A 17,538-nucleotide genomic window follows, 5' to 3' on the forward strand; every position below is an offset into this window, starting at 1 on the left:
CTAGCAGCACTCCACTCCCTCTGCTTTCTTCTACAGTCATTTCCTGTTTGAGGCTTTATAACCAGAAGCCCTTCTCAGACCCATAGCGAAGTATTGCCAGTTTATCTGCCTTACCAAGCGTTCTCTGTACTAATCCTGACTGTTGCCACGTGTATGATCTCTGTCTGTTTGCTTGACCCTCGATTCATGGAACTGCCCATTGGACACATTGGTATGATTGGACTGCCTTTCTGGTTTAGACTTACTGCCTGCCTTGTTACTCTTGTCTCTTGGATTACCCCTGTGTTTGTCGAAAGATCGGACTAGCTCTTTGATTTTGACTCACTGCCTGTCTTATTGTTTATGATTATTGCTGCTGCCCATTATAATAAACAATGCAAATTGATTTGACGTAGACTCCCGCCACTGTATTACAGAAGGCCACGTCTAGTCTGATGGGAAACTTTATTAGAATAAGGATATTGTTCTAACAGTGTTATCAATAATATTTTTAGATAATGTTGTCCTACCATTTAGCTGAACAGCCTGGGAACTAAAATAAAACTTGCCGCTGAAAACCCCAGAAAGTCCCAGAACATGAAAAATGTCTCAATGGGCTGTGGTTTGGCAATATATCATACGATATATTCATGCACATTTCGTCTATATACCCGGTTCTTTGATTAGCGGTAAATCCCATCACCTGTTTTCAAATGGAGCTGCAGTTAACACAGAGCAATAGATCACAGGCAAGCTATGTATTATCGGGTTCAGTATTGTGGGTGATTCATTTACATTTGAAATCAAACGCTTGCATCTCTTTCACGGCTTGGCTAATAATAGCAATGTGTTCAGTAAAACTGCTGCATATAATGGCTGTAATGATATCAATCAGTCTTTTTGCTGTATCTTCTGTAACTGCCAGTGGTAAGATGTCAAGCTGAGATAACAGAGGAGTGAAGTGCTCTGTTCACTTGACCCCAATGTGTCATGCTGCGCACCTCAAACTTCCAACAATCTCCAGCAATATCAATGGGAGAAAAGATCTTATACAGAACTGAAAGACAATTAGCACCAAAGGAACGGGATCTCTTAGAAGTGAAAATGAAAGCGACATAAAGGTTTCTGTGTGTGTGTGTGTGTAAGGTATCGTGGGTATTATCATTATGGGATCAGATCACAGGAGCATGTCCCACTAATGAGTGTGTGAGCTCAGAATATGAATTATTAACACCACATACATGGTTAGTGGTACATGCATTTTACCAAGTGTAACAACTAACATTTAATCAAATCCTATTGGATAAAATTATGTCCCAGCCTACTTTAATTCCATTGAGTGTCTTGTTTTACTCTGAAAAATGTTAGATTTTGGAAGCATATTTGGGTGAAAATGTAATTTCATACTACCATTATTATGCAAATGATGTGTAAAAAGTTCTGTGTGAAGATGTGATGTACTGTATAGTGTGGACTATTTTCTTGTAAGCTAATATTTGTCCGAATAACATAAAAACTAAAATGTTAATACACAGATTTTATTCACAAACACAAGATGAATCAAATAAGCAATGGTTCTTAACACAATGCCAATGAGTCATATTTCAGAACATATATTGTATTCTATATTTCTAGCATACATTAATGTAAAAATTAAGCTGAAACAAAAAAGGCAATATATAGATATTAACCATAAATATTATTGTAATTCACAATGGATATGTAAATATAAACACAATAATGATTAATATCTTGAAAAATCCTTGATAACAATTTACATGAAGTTTGTATATATAATTCTATATATATATTTTTTATTACTTTATATAATTTTTAATACACGTCATAATTGTCATTATGTAAACAGCGAATAGTTTATTCTGGAGTGGTCAAATGTTTTTAGATAATGATTACTAAACTTTTTCACTGCTGTCCATAACAACATACTAGTACAACTTTTTAAAGTTTTATTTTTGAAGTTTTCGCTTTTATTGATGCAACAGTAGTTACTTTACTCTGCAATGAACCCAGTGGTTTTAAACACCACATCTTAAATTGTGAGGAAATGAAGGGGGAGGGAGAGGGAGGAAGGTATCAGGGAATATCCACAAGCCAGGATAAAGCGTAACAGTGCTGCAAATTGACACAGTGCCCAAAAGGCTATCTGTGCCAACAAATTATTAAATTTTTTTAAATCTTAATTGACTGTAAATATAATTTTAATCAATTAAGCATTTTTTAAATGTCAGATTTAGTTTCAATTGTATGTTTATAGTATATATAAAATATAATTAAATATAATACTTTATATATGCAGACTTCATCTAAAGTGTATTTTTTACCTAAACCAAAGCTTAAAAAAGCATACCTGTAATATTCACAACAGTGGACAAGAACAAAAGACACATACACACAATAATTGGTCCTTTCACATGAAATACTCTCTAGTTATTTTAGAGAGCAGTACTGCTTCTCTCTTTGAATCATGCTCATTTTAATCACACAAAGTCCAGATGAGCATTTTGAGTCTTTGAGTCAAAGTTGCATTAATGTAAAGTCATCATGCCATAGGCTGCACAGTCAGTCTCCACCAAGGGATCTGTCCTGCTGTGGTTCAGACTGTAGTTCCGGTCGTTTCTTCTAATATGGGTATTGCTTTTGTTTCTTCCCTGCGAAACAAGCGAGCCAAGTGCATAACAACATGGCTGAGGTGGCGCCAGCCCCAGTGCAGTAATATGCCCAGCCGATTTGACAAGAGCCTGAGAACAAGTCAAAGAGAAAAAAGCTGACATAAATGCATACATAATATATATACATAAATACATAAACTTCTTAAAATGTCAAATAATGAAGAGATCTTTTTTGTAATGGATGAAGTTTATAAATGATATGTGACAAATGTTTTGTTACTTAGCTTATGGAAACATACAGTAAAATTTGTGAATTTTGGCACACAAATTAGGAACATTCTAAACGGATGTTCAGTCAATATAAGCTGCAAATATATTATATTAACCAAGTTATCTTAGAGAATGAGTTTGGAGAATGGCTAATTAATATTATTAATACAAACCGGATTCCAAAAAAGTTGGGACACTATACAAATCGTGAATAAAAACTGAATGCAATGATGTGTAGGTGCCAACTTCTAATATTTTATTCAGAATAGAACATAAATCACGAAACAAAAGTTTAAACTGAGAAAATGTACCATTTTAAGGGAAAAATATATTGATTCAGAATTTCATGGTGTCAACAAATCCCAAAAAAGTTGGGACAAGTAGCAATAAGAGGCTGGAAAAAGTAAATTTAAGCATAATGAGGAGCTGGAAGACCAATTAACACTAATTAGGTCAATTGGCAACATGATTGGGTATAAAAAGAGCTTCTCAGAGTGGCAGTGTCTCTCAGAAGCCAAGATGGGTAGAGGATCACCAATTCCCACAATGTTGCGCAGAAAGATAGTGGAGCAATATCAGAAAGGTGTTACCCAGCGAAAAATTGCAAAGACTTTGCATCTATCATCATCAACTGTGCATAACATCATCCAAAGATTCAGAGAATCTGGAACAATCTCTGTGAGAAAGGGTCAAGGCCAGAAACCATACTGGATGCCCGTGATCTCCGGCCCTTAAACGACACTGCACCACAAACAGGAATACTACTGTAAAGGAAATCACAGAATGGGCTCAGGAATACTTCCAGAAACCATTGTCAGTGAACACAATCCACCGTGCCATCCGCCGTTGCCAGCTGAAACTCTACAGTGCAAAGAAGAAGCCATTTCTAAGCAAGATCCACAAGCTCAGGCGTTTACACTGGGCCAGGGATCATTTAAAATGGAGTGTGGCGAAATGGAAGACTGTTCTGTGGTCAGACGAGTCACGATTCGAAGTTCTTTTTGGAAATCTGGGACGCCATGTCATCCGGACCAAAGAGGACAAGGACAACCCAAGTTGTTATCAACGCTCGGTTCAGAAGCCTGCATCTCTGATGGTATGGGGTTGCATGAGTGTGTGTGGCATGGGCAGCTTGCATGTCTGGAAAGGCACCATCAATGCAGAAAAATATATTCAGTTTCTAGAACAACATATGCTCCCATCCAGACGTCATCTTTTTCAGGGAAGACCCTGCATTTTTCAACAAGATAATGCCAGACCACATTCTGCATCAATCACAGCATCATGGCTGCGTAGGAGAAGGATCCGGGTACTGAAATGGCCAGTCTGCAGTCCAGATCTTTCACCTATAGAGAACATTTGGCGAATCATAAAGAGGAAGGTGCGACAAAGAAGGCCCAAGACGATTGAACAGTTAGAGGCCTGTATTAGACAAGAATGGGAGAGCATTCCTATTTCTAAACTTGAGAAACTGGTCTCCTCTGTCCCCAGACGTCTGTTGAGTGTTGTAAAAAGAAGGGGAGATGCCACACAGTGGTGAAAATGTCCTTGTCCCAACTTTTTTGGGATTTGTTGACACCATGAAATTCTGAATCAACATATTTTTCCCTTAAAATGGTAAATTTTCTCAGTTTAAACTTTTGTTCCGTGAGTTATGTTCTATTCTAAATAAAATATTAGAAGTTGGCACCTACACATCATTGCATTCAGTTTTTATCCACGATTTGTATAGTGTCCCAACTTTTTTGGAATCCGGTTTGTATAAAATCCCATGTCATTTGATGTGTAACAAAGTTTAAATGTTCTGTATAAATATGTAACTGTCCATGACATATTTATTTGTCATGCTTTTTCTTCAAACATGTGCTCTGGTGCCTACACTTTATTGTTATAAATCATTATTCTTGTTTCACATTCTCATTGGTTTGTTGGCATATGGGTAATTCCTCTGCAAGAAAATCTGCCAGTGAATTGCTCACCTCAACCATTTCTCAAGCAAAGTTCATTTTAAATTTCTTTTTTTTGGCACAGAAAAATATTCCGCATTGCATATGGTATGCAACATACAAAGTTTAAAGAGGCCACTTTAACACTAAAATCTAAAATATATTCCCAATATTTAATGATCCTAAATTATAATAATTTTAACCAGTTAGTGTAGAATTTTGCTCCTGTTTATTTGGCGCATGCTGCGTTAGGTGAATTAGTTTTATTTTAGTAACACTGATGTACTATTATATGTTTTTGTTAATATTTGGAATTACACTGTATATTGTTATTTTTGTAGTGAAAGACAACAATCAACCAAACAAACAAAAATCAGAATATGAAGTTGTTAGCATTCATACCAAAGTCAAACGAACATTACAGCTTCTAATATCTGTGTGAAGTGTTGAATATTTTATAAGTACAAATAAAGCTGCTAATTAAAGGAAGAAAAACAATGGCATCATAATGATGATTAATTAATTAAATAGAAAATCACAATATTTATGTGTTCTGCGCTGTTAAGTTCAAGGGCATTCATGCTAAACATAGTATCAGACTGAAGGGAATTAAACAGACTCATGTTGCTTATGGGGATCAGGAGGCTATTCAAATAAAAAAAATCAGAATATCAGAATTCATGAGATTTTTTATCTTCAAAAAAGAAAAAAGTATGGCAGTGAGACATTTATTAAGGGCTGTTACATGTTCCCTATATGTATGTCAAAGGAACAAAACCCTGTCTCATTTAAGACAAAACGTGTCTGTGTGACATTTGTTTGCTTAATAATTGTCATATTTGCTCAATTTGAGATTGAAAAAAAAGATCTTAGGAAAAAAAGGTATCTTCAAGGATTTCCAATCAGGATTTAGACCATACCATAGTACTGAGGCTGCTCTCATTAGAGTTACAAATGACCTGCTTCTATCATCTGATCGTGGGTTGTATCTCGTTATTTGTGCCATTACATATTAGTGCTTTTGTTACCCCCTTTCTGTTAATTGTGTCACGAAGGCAATTCAATTTCTGCTTAACTCTAGAGACTATTTGAGTGAACTATATATATAAGCTTTAATATGCTGTTAGCATTGGTAACTCGGCATGGCTGCGGCCATTCGTGACCTGTTTGAGTGAATGCTGGAGAAGGGGAAGGTAAGTTAGTTTAACTTTAGTTTACTTCATGTTATGCTTAGGTTAGGAGTGACAGCCTCCCGTGTACTTTTGTTTTATTAGGTAGTGTAGTTAATTTGGGCGTCGGATACGCTGAAGACCTTGGTTTTGTTTCTGCATTTTCTTTTTGCTAGTTAGATTAGTTGGGTTGGGGCCTTAGTTATTAGGATTGTTTTGCTTTTTATATTTTCTTTGATTTGGCGTCACTCATTCTTTTCTCTTCTCTTTTAAGTTTATGAATCTATCTCTTCTGTTTAAAAAGAAACTGTTAAAATAAAAGCAGATTGATTGAACATCTATGTTTGCCTCACGGACATTCTTTATTGCAGTTCTTCGCAGCAGTTGCATCTCACTTAAATGTTACTACATCCCCATTTAACAACAAACACGTAACAGCGATTATCATCAAATTCATTACAGAGTCCATATCTGTGTTCAATAAGAAATAGTTTAATCTCGTCATTATAATATCCCTATCATTGTATTCTTCTATTTTATACTATTCAGTGCTTTGACACAATCTTTCTTGTCCCTTGGGGACAAATAAAGTTTTTTGAAATTGAAAAGTGCTGTGTAAATAAAAGTGATTGATTGACCACTGCTGTAGGTAATGAGGAAGTACCAAGTTCAAACTGATCTGAGCTGTTGTTGCATGTCTGCCGGACCTCCTCACTGTCCCACCCAAGAGGATACAGAGCACATCCTGAACCAATGAGCAGACCTGAAAAAAAGAACAAGACATGAATAATATTGCTCATGTATAATAGATATATGCACACAGAATTTTTTTGTGTTTTATAAGAGTCAGATTCACTACCTAATTTTTTTTTTTACATTTTGTGTAACTCAAATCAATTTGTACAATAGACATAATATAAAATCAAGTGGCCTGTGCTATTATATTTCTAAGTGATCAGACTTACAAAAATGCCATATAAAGGGATAGACTTAATCTTTAGAACAATCTTTAGTGCTGGGGCTAACAATGAACTTCCAAAGAGCTGTCTGCACTCCACAAGTGTTAATATTTGCTGAAGTGAGAACTTCATCTTCGGTACCTTAAGTGATACAGTGTTGCACTGGGGTGATGAAGATAAAAAAAAGCATGAATCTATAGTATTGAGTTGGTTTAAGTTGGCTTTGGTGTGTAGGGGATGCTTCCAACACAATAGAGTATTAATTTTTAATGACATTTTTGTCACATATTTGAAAAATGAACCACCACAAAAACAAAACAAACACAGCAATTCATGCCTATATCAACAAAAACGTGCCGGGCTCACAAACTAAATTGGTGTTTTTGCACAACTCACTGGACATTTCACTTTGAAACTGTTGCAAAACATACATTTAGGTACATAATAACGGTGCTGCAGAAATGTATTTAGAGGCACATATTTTGAAAAAAGGGTTGTGCACACAAATACATCTTGTCCTTCTTATTCCTAGATAGCAGCTGTGTGCCTTCTCAAAGTGTACACTATCTGCCTTCCCCAGCAAGGTTGGCATGCGGTCAGTGGGCGTGGTCTTATAATCAGATTTCTATGTGATACGAGATGGCTAAACTCTACTTGCCCATCTACTATCTCCACTTGGGGATTAGCTTTGGTTCTGAAAGCATTGGCATGTCCTCCTTCATCGCTCCCTTCTCAAATCCTGTAGATACAGCAAGGCTAATCACCCGCTTTGTTGTAATGTTGTGCTTTGCTATCTCTTTTTGAGTCAATTTAAATTAATTACTGTATCTGTGTTGTTGAACAGATGCAATCAGATCAAAAACATATTTTTTTATTAAATGTGTAAAAAATGTTATATTATGCACCTATTATGTATGCATTTAGTACAAATGCCTAATGAAATAAAAGTAAAGACTAGGTAAAGTACTGTCCACCACTGATTTTTGCAAGTATGTTAGAAGAGAGAGATTACATTGTACAAAAGAGACATTGTATTAGAAACACTCTGCATTTGTTTTCTGTAATTTAATGGCATTAAAATAAGTATACTAAAACATTCTCATTTTTATTATAACAATACAGAAACTATACTATAATCCAAAAATGAGGTCAGTAACAATCAAAGCAAAAAAGAAAACACCTAAAATTATTGTAAAAATGGATGAGATCACTTGAATTGCAGCCAGGTCCCCTGCACCACACATAGATAGTGTGCCTTTTCTCCAGTTTACCATGAGTTGGTAACTCACTCCAGCAGCTGTCTCTGGATAGATACACAAGTTCTAAGGGGCTTTTCTATCACATTATCCTAATCCTTTCAAATTTTTCCCTCATCAGTTTTAGCTGGAGAGAGAGGGATAGGTACTGTGAGACTCGATGATTAACCCCTGTCACATTGCACAGACTTACTGACAGGAATTAGGCTAATCTATACACTGCTATATACAGTTTTAGAAAGGTGGGAGACATCCTTAAACACACACACACAAAAGGTGAGATATTAATCATGACTTGAGAGAGACAATCATAAAGACACACCAATAATTTGTACATGATTTAAAAAGAAAGAAAGAAAGAAAGAAGCTAATCTAGAAGTGTGTCAATGAAAAATGCTGAAGAATTATGAGGCAAAATAAAAAAGATAAGTCAATGTCATGTCCGGTACTGTATGTGTGGATTTTAGCGCTGAATTTAAATTATTGGTATTAAATAATAAAATAATCTGTTAAAATGTATGTTCTTATCATTCTGTGGACAAAATCTTGTGAACTTTGGTCCAATCAGGATCTGTTTATGCAGATCATCTGTTTTGAATGCAGCTTCTCGAGTTGCTTCAGGTTATCTTCTCACTCATTAAAGTATGATCCTTTACTGCAAAAAGACTTTCACTGTGACACTCTGAAGTAATGAAACTATGATGTCACATGCTTTTTAAAATCATTTCCGTAGTTTTCACATTATATTGTTTGCTTGGAAAATAGGTAAATATGTATATACCCAGTAACCGCTGCTGTATAGCTAGCCTCCCTGCTGAAAAAAACAGCTAAAACCAGCCAGACCAAAAAAAAAGTGGTAAAAACCCCTCTAAAACCCGCCTGATAAACCAGATAAAACCAGGCTGGGAGACCACATAAAACCAGCTTGACCAGCCTAGGCTGGTTTTAGCTGGATTTTTCAGCAGGGCTTAACCACAAATCAGAAAGAAGAGTAGATTAACTTTGTTGGACTTAAACTTAATATGGCACGTTCCGTAACGGAAATCTGATGTTTATTCATTTATTTTCATTTCATGCTTTAAATAAATATGAATAGATGATCAGTTTACGTATTTTAACTGAGGCAATACAGTAATCTGTAACAACACGGTAAAGAGCCACAAAACGGTATTTATAGTTTGAGTTTATTTTAAAAATGACACCATTTTAAAAGCTGAGAGTCAAGAGACCTTGTTTAATTTCAGAAATAACTTGCTCTGTCATCTTCAAGTCAAGTCAAGTCAAGTGGCTTTTGTTGTCATTTCAAATACATATAGCTGTGCAGTACATAGTGAAATGAGACAACGTCTTTGTCGCTGTGTTGTCAGTTTTCTCTTTGCTCTGCAATATATTGTTCATTGCGTGAGAACATAAGTGTAGTGTGAGAGGTGCATGTAATACATCATGAACCGGAAGTTCAGAGCATCCACCCTACGTGTATGCACAAAGCATAATGGGTAATTTTGCATTCAGTGAAAAAGGTCTATAGCAACATGCTACAAAACCACTCAAATCACATTAGTAACCACTAAAAACACCATATAGCATGATTTTTACATTACATAAGTGGAAACCACCACTTTTTGCAAGATGATTTTTATTTTTTTTTTATGAGCCATCATCAAACAAAATCATCCAAAAGAAAGTCAAGCTTCTTGATTTTGTGTTCAGTGTAACTAAAAGTTTTAGCACTGCAGAAATGTAAAAAAAAAAATTACGTTTATATAATCTTTGCTGCAGCAGAGGCACAAATGTGTTTGCCAACAGCCCAGCCACGTTGTGACGCTAATGTATTCCTGTTGAATATTAAACAAAATCATAAATTCTCTTTCAAGTCGTCAGTAATGTCAAGAGATAAAGAGGCATGTAATCAGCTAGAAATGCCCCACAGCACTCAGAAGTAAAAACAAAAGGGGTACAGCCTCCTCTATCCTAAAAAATGAAAGAAATGCAGCATGAGTGATATTTTGGTCTTCATTAATCGTAAAGTGGATGCTGTCCTCATTTTAGCACTCAGAGACCTATAACAGTAATACTACTAACATATACTAACTATATTTTTGTTATCCATCCTTCATTTAGTTATGGACATTTTTTAATTTTAGCTGTTGGAGGTTAAAAGTCAGTGAAAAATCACTTTTCAACCAATTATTGTTGTTGAACATGCAGTTCATATATATATTCAAAAAGGCTATAAAGAAAAGCAGGAAGTGCAGAAGAACAAAGGCTGTACTTCTCATCCTGTTCCTCTGCTGGAGCAGGATGACAAGCAGAAATGGGGAAACAGATTAATTGCCCATTGATCATCAGACCAAAGTGATGCTTCTTTTTTATCTTTTCATTTATTCCCCATTGTTCACACACTTCATTTGCTAAATAATTCAGTCTGGAATATTTCTTCACCACAAAATTGTAAATAATGTATATTACTTTTTTTTAATGGGAATATGTGCCAAATAATGATAGTGTACATTATAAAAGCTCCCCAGCATAACATGTGAGAAATAGGTCTATTATAAATTGGTCAAAAAAAATCCTCAAATAAATGTCTATTGTTCTGAGTCTGGATTCTAGAGGATCAATTCCTGATTCCAACTCATTTTCAAGTAAAGCAACAAATCAGCAGGACACCTCAATCTGCATTGAAACAACTATATACAGTCCCACCTCAAGACATATAAAGTCTGTAATTTTCCATCTTTATTTGATTGCATTTCAGTAAGTGTTTTCCCCCTGAAGTTTAATCCCATCCTCCACACTTACTATGTGGGTTACTGAAAGACTGAGATGGGAAGAGGAGGGACAGGGGGTGGGTGGAGATTACCAAGAATGGAAACAGCAACTTTATTGATGTGCCAAGAAACCACAGGGAGGTGGAGGTTTTGAACACCAGTTAGGAGAAGCACTTGTTCACAAGCCTCCAAAGTTGCTCTTGAAAAACTGGGCTATGATGCGTTTCTTGTCTTTCTGTTTCCTGTTACATCAAACTTTGCGACCTCTTTATGTCTGTTCTTCTACTTCAATGATAGACGCAAACAAAAACCCAGCAAGTGTGTTGATGATTCACGTCACATAATTGTCCCAGATGTGCATGCAATAATTTGTTTGAGGTGAAAAGTTGCAAGTTCTTAACCACCATAAACATGCTATAATGAATTCTATCTATTTCAGAGAGGTTTTGTCTTGACAAGATGTGCTTTGGTTTTTAGGAGCACATTTGTGGTGGGAAAGGAAAATTAGTTACTATGAAAATCTACAGCTCTGTTACAGTAACTGATATTGCTGATGGTTTTTCTGAAAAATTTCTGATACACTTGTTACACTTTATTGTGCATTTGTAAAATGTCTGACATTATAATCTGTAATTTTAAAACAGATTTTATGTTACAGAATAGTGAGATATAAATCAATAAAACATCCGTAATACTTGATTATGACTGGTCAGTTGCTGCATTCTGCTAAACAAAGTAATTGGCCATCGTGCCAGAAAATCAAAATACCAAAAGTGCATATCCTTTGAAACTTATTTAAATATTATTATTATAATTTATTAATTTTTTGGTTAATTAACAATTCAGAAGTTTAGTTGTTTGTAATAATTGTAATAAATAATTCAGAATAATAATGTTATGATTATTTATATCTGTAAATATTTTAAAACAATAAATATTCTTATTAAGGCCTGTTCGCACCAAGCACGATAACTATTGAGATAACATTATCGTTAACAATATTATTGTAACATCTAGCCAGCAGAAGGAGCCCTTGCCCGAGTACTAGCTGTACTTTGCCCCTCTGCTTCTTCTACATCCAATTCCTGTTTGAGGTCTTTATAATCCAAGGCCCTCCATGTGCTCAATGCGAAGTATTGCCAGTCTATCTGCCTTACCAAACATTCTATCCATTTGTGTTTCTGATTGCTGTTTATGTGCATGACCTCTGCCTGTTTTCCTATTCACCAATTCCCGGACCTACCCTTCTGTCTTGTTTGCCTGTTTGGACTGTTCTGGTTTAGACCCATTGCCTGCCTTAACGTTGCTCCTTGAATTTCCCTGTACCTTTTCACAGATCGGACTGCCTTTATGATACTGACTCACTGCCTGGCTTATAGTTTATGTGTGCTGCCTTTGTTCTTAATAAACAACTGCACATGGATTCCAACTCAGCCTCCGCATCCTTGTTACAATTATGGAACGATATTATACAGTTGTGGCCTAACAGAGAGTCCAGCAAGGATTGCTGGTAGGGGGAGTGAATATCCAGCGCTCTCTCTCCACCTTCAATAGCACAAGGTGAGACCCTTTAGAGCAAGTCATCAAACAAAGTCATCAAAAAAATACTCACCTTATGTTATACAACGTACAATATTCAAACAACTGTCATTACTTACAAATGCTGTGTTTAATTTATGAAAATGACCAGATGATTTTGTAAAGTGTAATGTGGCAAGACAATACTGACATATACCAGTAAAACAAGTTGGCATGGTGGTGAGATCATAATATGAAAAAACTTTTGCAACAGGCATTCATCCAAGGGTCAACACAAACTATTCCACACTATTAATCTCAAATCTACAACAATATTTCACCTCCTATTAAGATCAAACACCTGCATTTGAGAAGACATTGATCACTGGGAGTGTAAAAACAGTCCATTACAGGCTGCCATTAGTGTCGTCCATTAAAGAAGCATTCAATATCCACTCCTGAGTGGGTTATAATGACTCTGCTGTTAATGCATGTGCCCGCTCTGTGATTATCTCTCTAAGTGCCCTTCATTCAGTCTGGCCTGAAAGCCACCTACCTCTTACATCCCTACAAGTAATTAAAGATTAAATCACATTACCAAAAAACTGAACTTGTGTCTTTATTCAAAGTAGTAAATGTGAAAAGCAAGCCTCATGTTTAGGACACTAGTCCAGTTGCCTATTGGCTGAACTTCGAAATGACAAAAAAATAAAATACAATAATTATTAGTATTATTAAATAAACATCTTATTTTCAATTATTCCTAACACACACACACACATAGCCCTCATCACTTTATAATGATAATAATAGTATAGCAACTACAACACTTATTGACCATTGTAACATGTACAAATAACAGCATACCAGCAAACGTGAATGTCACACACGTGGACTCTGTGTTGTTGTATTTGTCGTGTGCCATGTGCCCCGTGTGACCTACTTTTAGTTAATGTCTTATCGTGTTCAGCTGTGTCTCGTTTATTAAGTATTTCCGTTGTGTATTTAAGTCCTGTGGTTTCGGTTCTGTTTGTCCGATCTTGTCAATGTTTTATGTGGTTTAGTTAATCTGCCTGTCTGCCTACCTGCCCGAGGTATTATACCTTTATGTGTGCATGATTAAAATCGTTAACTTTATATTTTCATCGAGTGCTCCTCGTTATATAAATGTTGGGAACAGAAAACAAACTTAATTAACCAAGACGTCGGGAGAGAGTAAATGCCAAAATAACTCTGGCGGGAGCTGTCCACGGCGGTGGGTGCAAAGCTCCAGCTTTTGCGGTCTGCTGCTAAAAGCAGTGGGTGCGAGTGAGCGCCTCTAGTGGGAGCTGTCCATGGCGGTGGGTGCAAAGCCCCAGCTTTTGCGGTCTGCTGCTAAAAGCAGTGGGTGCGAGTGAGCGTCTCTAGCGGGAGCGTTCCACGGTGGTGGGTGCAATATTCCTGTTTGTGTTGGCCACGGCGGTGGCAGGTTTGTATGCGGTCATTTATAGCGGGAGCAGTCCACGGTCGTGGGTGCAATGTTCTTGCTTAGGGTGGCCACTGCGGTGGCAGGTTTGTTGTATACGGTCAACCAAGAAAAAGTCTTCGAGACTTACAACGAGAATAGCTACTGATGAACTCAAAACACTCCTTGGTACAAAATACAAAAAAGTAATCCAAACAGAAAGCTGTCCTTAGACCTCAGGCAGGAGAAAAATCACAAAGAACACAGAAAACAAGAAAGCCTCTTACAGCAAAAACTCGGCAGCATGATTCTGAGAAAGACATGAGGACTGAACAAGAACAATAGGCAGGGAGACATTTAAATAAGATTGTTCATTAGGAGTGATCAAAAACAGGTGTGCTACAAGTCTCTAACAGGGTGGTGACCTGGGACAGAAAGTGCGCCATCCAGTGGTGAACCCAGGGAATCTCAGGCAGATCATTACAGGACCCCCTCCTTTAGGAACGGCTCCTGACGTTCCCAATGGCCTTGTTTCCATGAAGACGGTAAAAGTCCCTAATAAGAGCCTTGTCCAGGATGTGGCGAACAGGGACCCAGGTTCGCTCCTCCGGGCCAAATCCCTCCCAGTCCACAAGAAACTGTCGTCTTCCCTGAACCAGTCGAGTGTCCAGTAGCCGCCGAATTGTGTATACTGGCTGACCCTCAATTATTTGTGGTGCTGGGGGTGGCCTGGTGACAGGAGACAGAGGGCTGTATTTGACAGGCTTTTAGCGTGAGATATGAAAGGTGGGGTGAATGCGCAAAGACTTGGGTAGCAAGAGACGGTAGGAAACAGGATTTACTTTCCTTAAAACTTTGAATGGTCCTATGAATCTGGGGGCTAATTTGCGTGACTCAACCTTGAGAGGAATGTCCCTGCTTGAAAGCCAGACTTTCTGCCCTGGGCGTAGAATTGGCGCTGGTCTGCGTCTACGGTTAGCCCGTTGCTGTTGTAGCTGTGAAGACTTAAGAAGAGCAGCCCGGGCCTTTCTCCATATCCTGCGACACCGTTGAACCAGTTGCTGAGCAGCCGGAACCCCCACTTCGATCTCCTGCTCAGAAAACATAGGAGGTTGAAAGCCATATTGACACTCGAAAGGTGACATACCTGTTGAGGAATGGCGAAGAGTATTGTGTGCAAATTCTGCCCAAATCAGATGTTTAATCCAGGACGTAGGATTGGATGACACCAGACACCTCAAGGTTGTTTCAATCTCTTGGTTAGTACGTTCTGTCTGTCCATTAGACTGGTGATGAAACCCCGACGATAGACTGGCTGTAGCTCCAATCAGCTGGCAGAATGACCTCCAGAACCTGGATGCAAACTGAGGACCACGATCTGACACAACATCTCGGGGAAAGCCATGCAACCTAAAGACATGCTGCAAAACAATCTCAGCAGTCTGTGGAGCTGAGGGGAGTTTTGGCAATGGTATAAGATGGCAAGCCTTTGAAAATCTGTCAACCACTACAAAAATGACCGTGTTACCTTGGGAAGGTGGTAGGCCAGTTGCAAAGTCCATAGAAATATGTGACCACGGGCGAGCAGGAACAGGGAGGGGTTGCAGGAGACCTTGAGGGCGGGATCTGGAATCCTTATTCTGAGCACAAATGGAGCAGGCAGCAATATAGGCTCTGATGTCTTCCGCCATCTTTGGCCACCAGAAACAGCTGCCAATGAACTCTAGGGTCCTACTAGCTCCAGGGTGGCATGCAAATGATGAGGAGTGTCCCCACTGCAAAACGTCAGAGCGCACAGCTTTAGGTACAAAGAGATGGCCTGGAGGCCCATTACCTGGGTCAGCCTCCTGCTCCTGTGCCTTTCTAACCGTAGTCTCTACACCCCATCTGACTGATGCCACAATCCTGGAGGGGTGAATGATCCTCACCGGAGTTGAAACCTTATTTGTTAGATCAAACTGCCTGGAGAGCGCATCCGGCTTCTGATTCTTTGACCCTGGTCGGTAAGAGAGAACAAAATCAAAGCGATTAAAGAATAAAGCCCACCGGGCCTGGCGAGAGTTTAGCCTCTTAGCCTCCTGGATATAGGCTAAATTCTTGTGATCAGTCCATACAATAAAAGAGTGTTTGGCTCCCTCCAACCAGTGCCTCCATTCCTCCAATGCTAGTTTAACCGCTAATAGCTCCCTGTTCCCAATATCATAATTCCTTTCCGCAGGCGAGAGCTTGTGTGAAAAAAAAGCACATGGATGCAATTTGTTATCTCCTATGGTACGCTGGGAGAGAACAGCTCCCACTCCTACCTCAGAAGCATCCATCTCCACTATGAAGGGCAGCTCAGGATCTGGAATAGTTAGTATGGGTGCTGAGGTAAACAGATATTTCAGTCTCCCGAAAGCCTCTTCAGCCTCCTCTGTCCACCGGAAACCCTTAACATTCTTCCTAGTGAGAGCAGTTAGTGGAGCAGCAATTGCACTGAAATCTCGAATGAATCGCGATAGAAATTCGAAAAACCAAGAAAACGTTGTACCTGTTCTGCTTGACAGAAGTTGGCCGAGGCCAATCTCTAACTGCTCGAGTCTTTGCAGGGTCCATCTGGATATGACCTTTAGAAACAATAAAACTCAAAAAGGAAACCTCCTCCACATGAAATTCACTCTTCTCCAACTTGACGAATAGATGGTTCTTTAGAAGCTGCTGGAGGACCAGGCGAACATGCTGCACGTGTTCCTTGAGGTCTTTGGAAAAAATAAGAATATCATCCAAGTATACAAACACAAATCTGTTCAGCATGTCTCTTAGCACGTCATTAATCAAAGCCTGAAATACTGCAGGGGCATTTACCAAACCAAAAGGCATGACTTGATACTCATAATGGCCAGTGGGTGTATTAAAAGCAGTCTTCCATTCATCACCAGCACGAATGCGGACCAGATGATATGTATGCTAAGGTCCAATTTAGTAAATATAGTAGCCCCTGAAGCAACTCAAAAGCAGCAGACATTAGTGGAAGAGGATAACGATTCTTAATAGTGATCTTATTGAGTCCCCTGTAATCTATACAAGGTCGGAGCCCACCATCTTTCTTAGCAACAAAGAAGAAGCCAGCTCCCGCTGGTGACGTTGAGGGGTGTATAAAGCCAGATGCCAGGGACTCCTGTATATAATCCTCCATGGCCCTCCTCTCTGGTGCTGAAAGAGAGAACAACCTCCCTCTTGGAGGGCACATTCCAGGCAGCAAGTCAATGGCACAATCATAAGGTCTGTGTGGTGGTAAAGATAAGGCCTTCTTCTTACTGAACACCTCTAACAGGTCTGCATAGTCTAGAGGAACATGTGATAGCTCTGAAGAAGTCCTGGGTAACTGTAGAGTGGTCATTAACAGCCCTGGGGTGACCTGAAGTAACTTAGGAGAAACAGAAGGTTCAAGAGATAAAGCACAGTGACGCTTATTACAGTCAGGCCCCCATCTGAGAATGTTACTAGAGGACCAGTCTATCTGGGGATTATGATGGACTAACCAAGGGAAACCCAGGATTAAAGGGAATTCTGGTGACTTGATTACATAAAACTGTATAGTTTCTAGGTGACCCCAA

At 38.4% G+C, this 17,538-nt stretch overlaps 1 protein-coding gene across 1 annotated transcript in view; it reads right to left on the minus strand.

Annotated features, from left to right (window-relative positions):
- Positions 1-1,511: 1,511 nt before the first annotated feature.
- LOC122359209 (LHFPL tetraspan subfamily member 6 protein-like) overlaps positions 1,512-17,538 on the minus strand; it is a 114,125-nt gene continuing 98,098 nt past the window's right edge. Inside the window, 2 exon segments of the mRNA XM_043259510.1 lie at positions 1,512-2,738; positions 6,659-6,757. Of these exon segments, the coding sequence (XP_043115445.1) occupies positions 2,620-2,738; positions 6,659-6,757 (218 nt within the window). The 3' untranslated portion in view covers positions 1,512-2,619.

This window comes from Puntigrus tetrazona, chromosome 15 (genome assembly GCF_018831695.1).
Source record: "Puntigrus tetrazona isolate hp1 chromosome 15, ASM1883169v1, whole genome shotgun sequence".
NCBI lineage: Eukaryota > Metazoa > Chordata > Actinopteri > Cypriniformes > Cyprinidae > Puntigrus > Puntigrus tetrazona.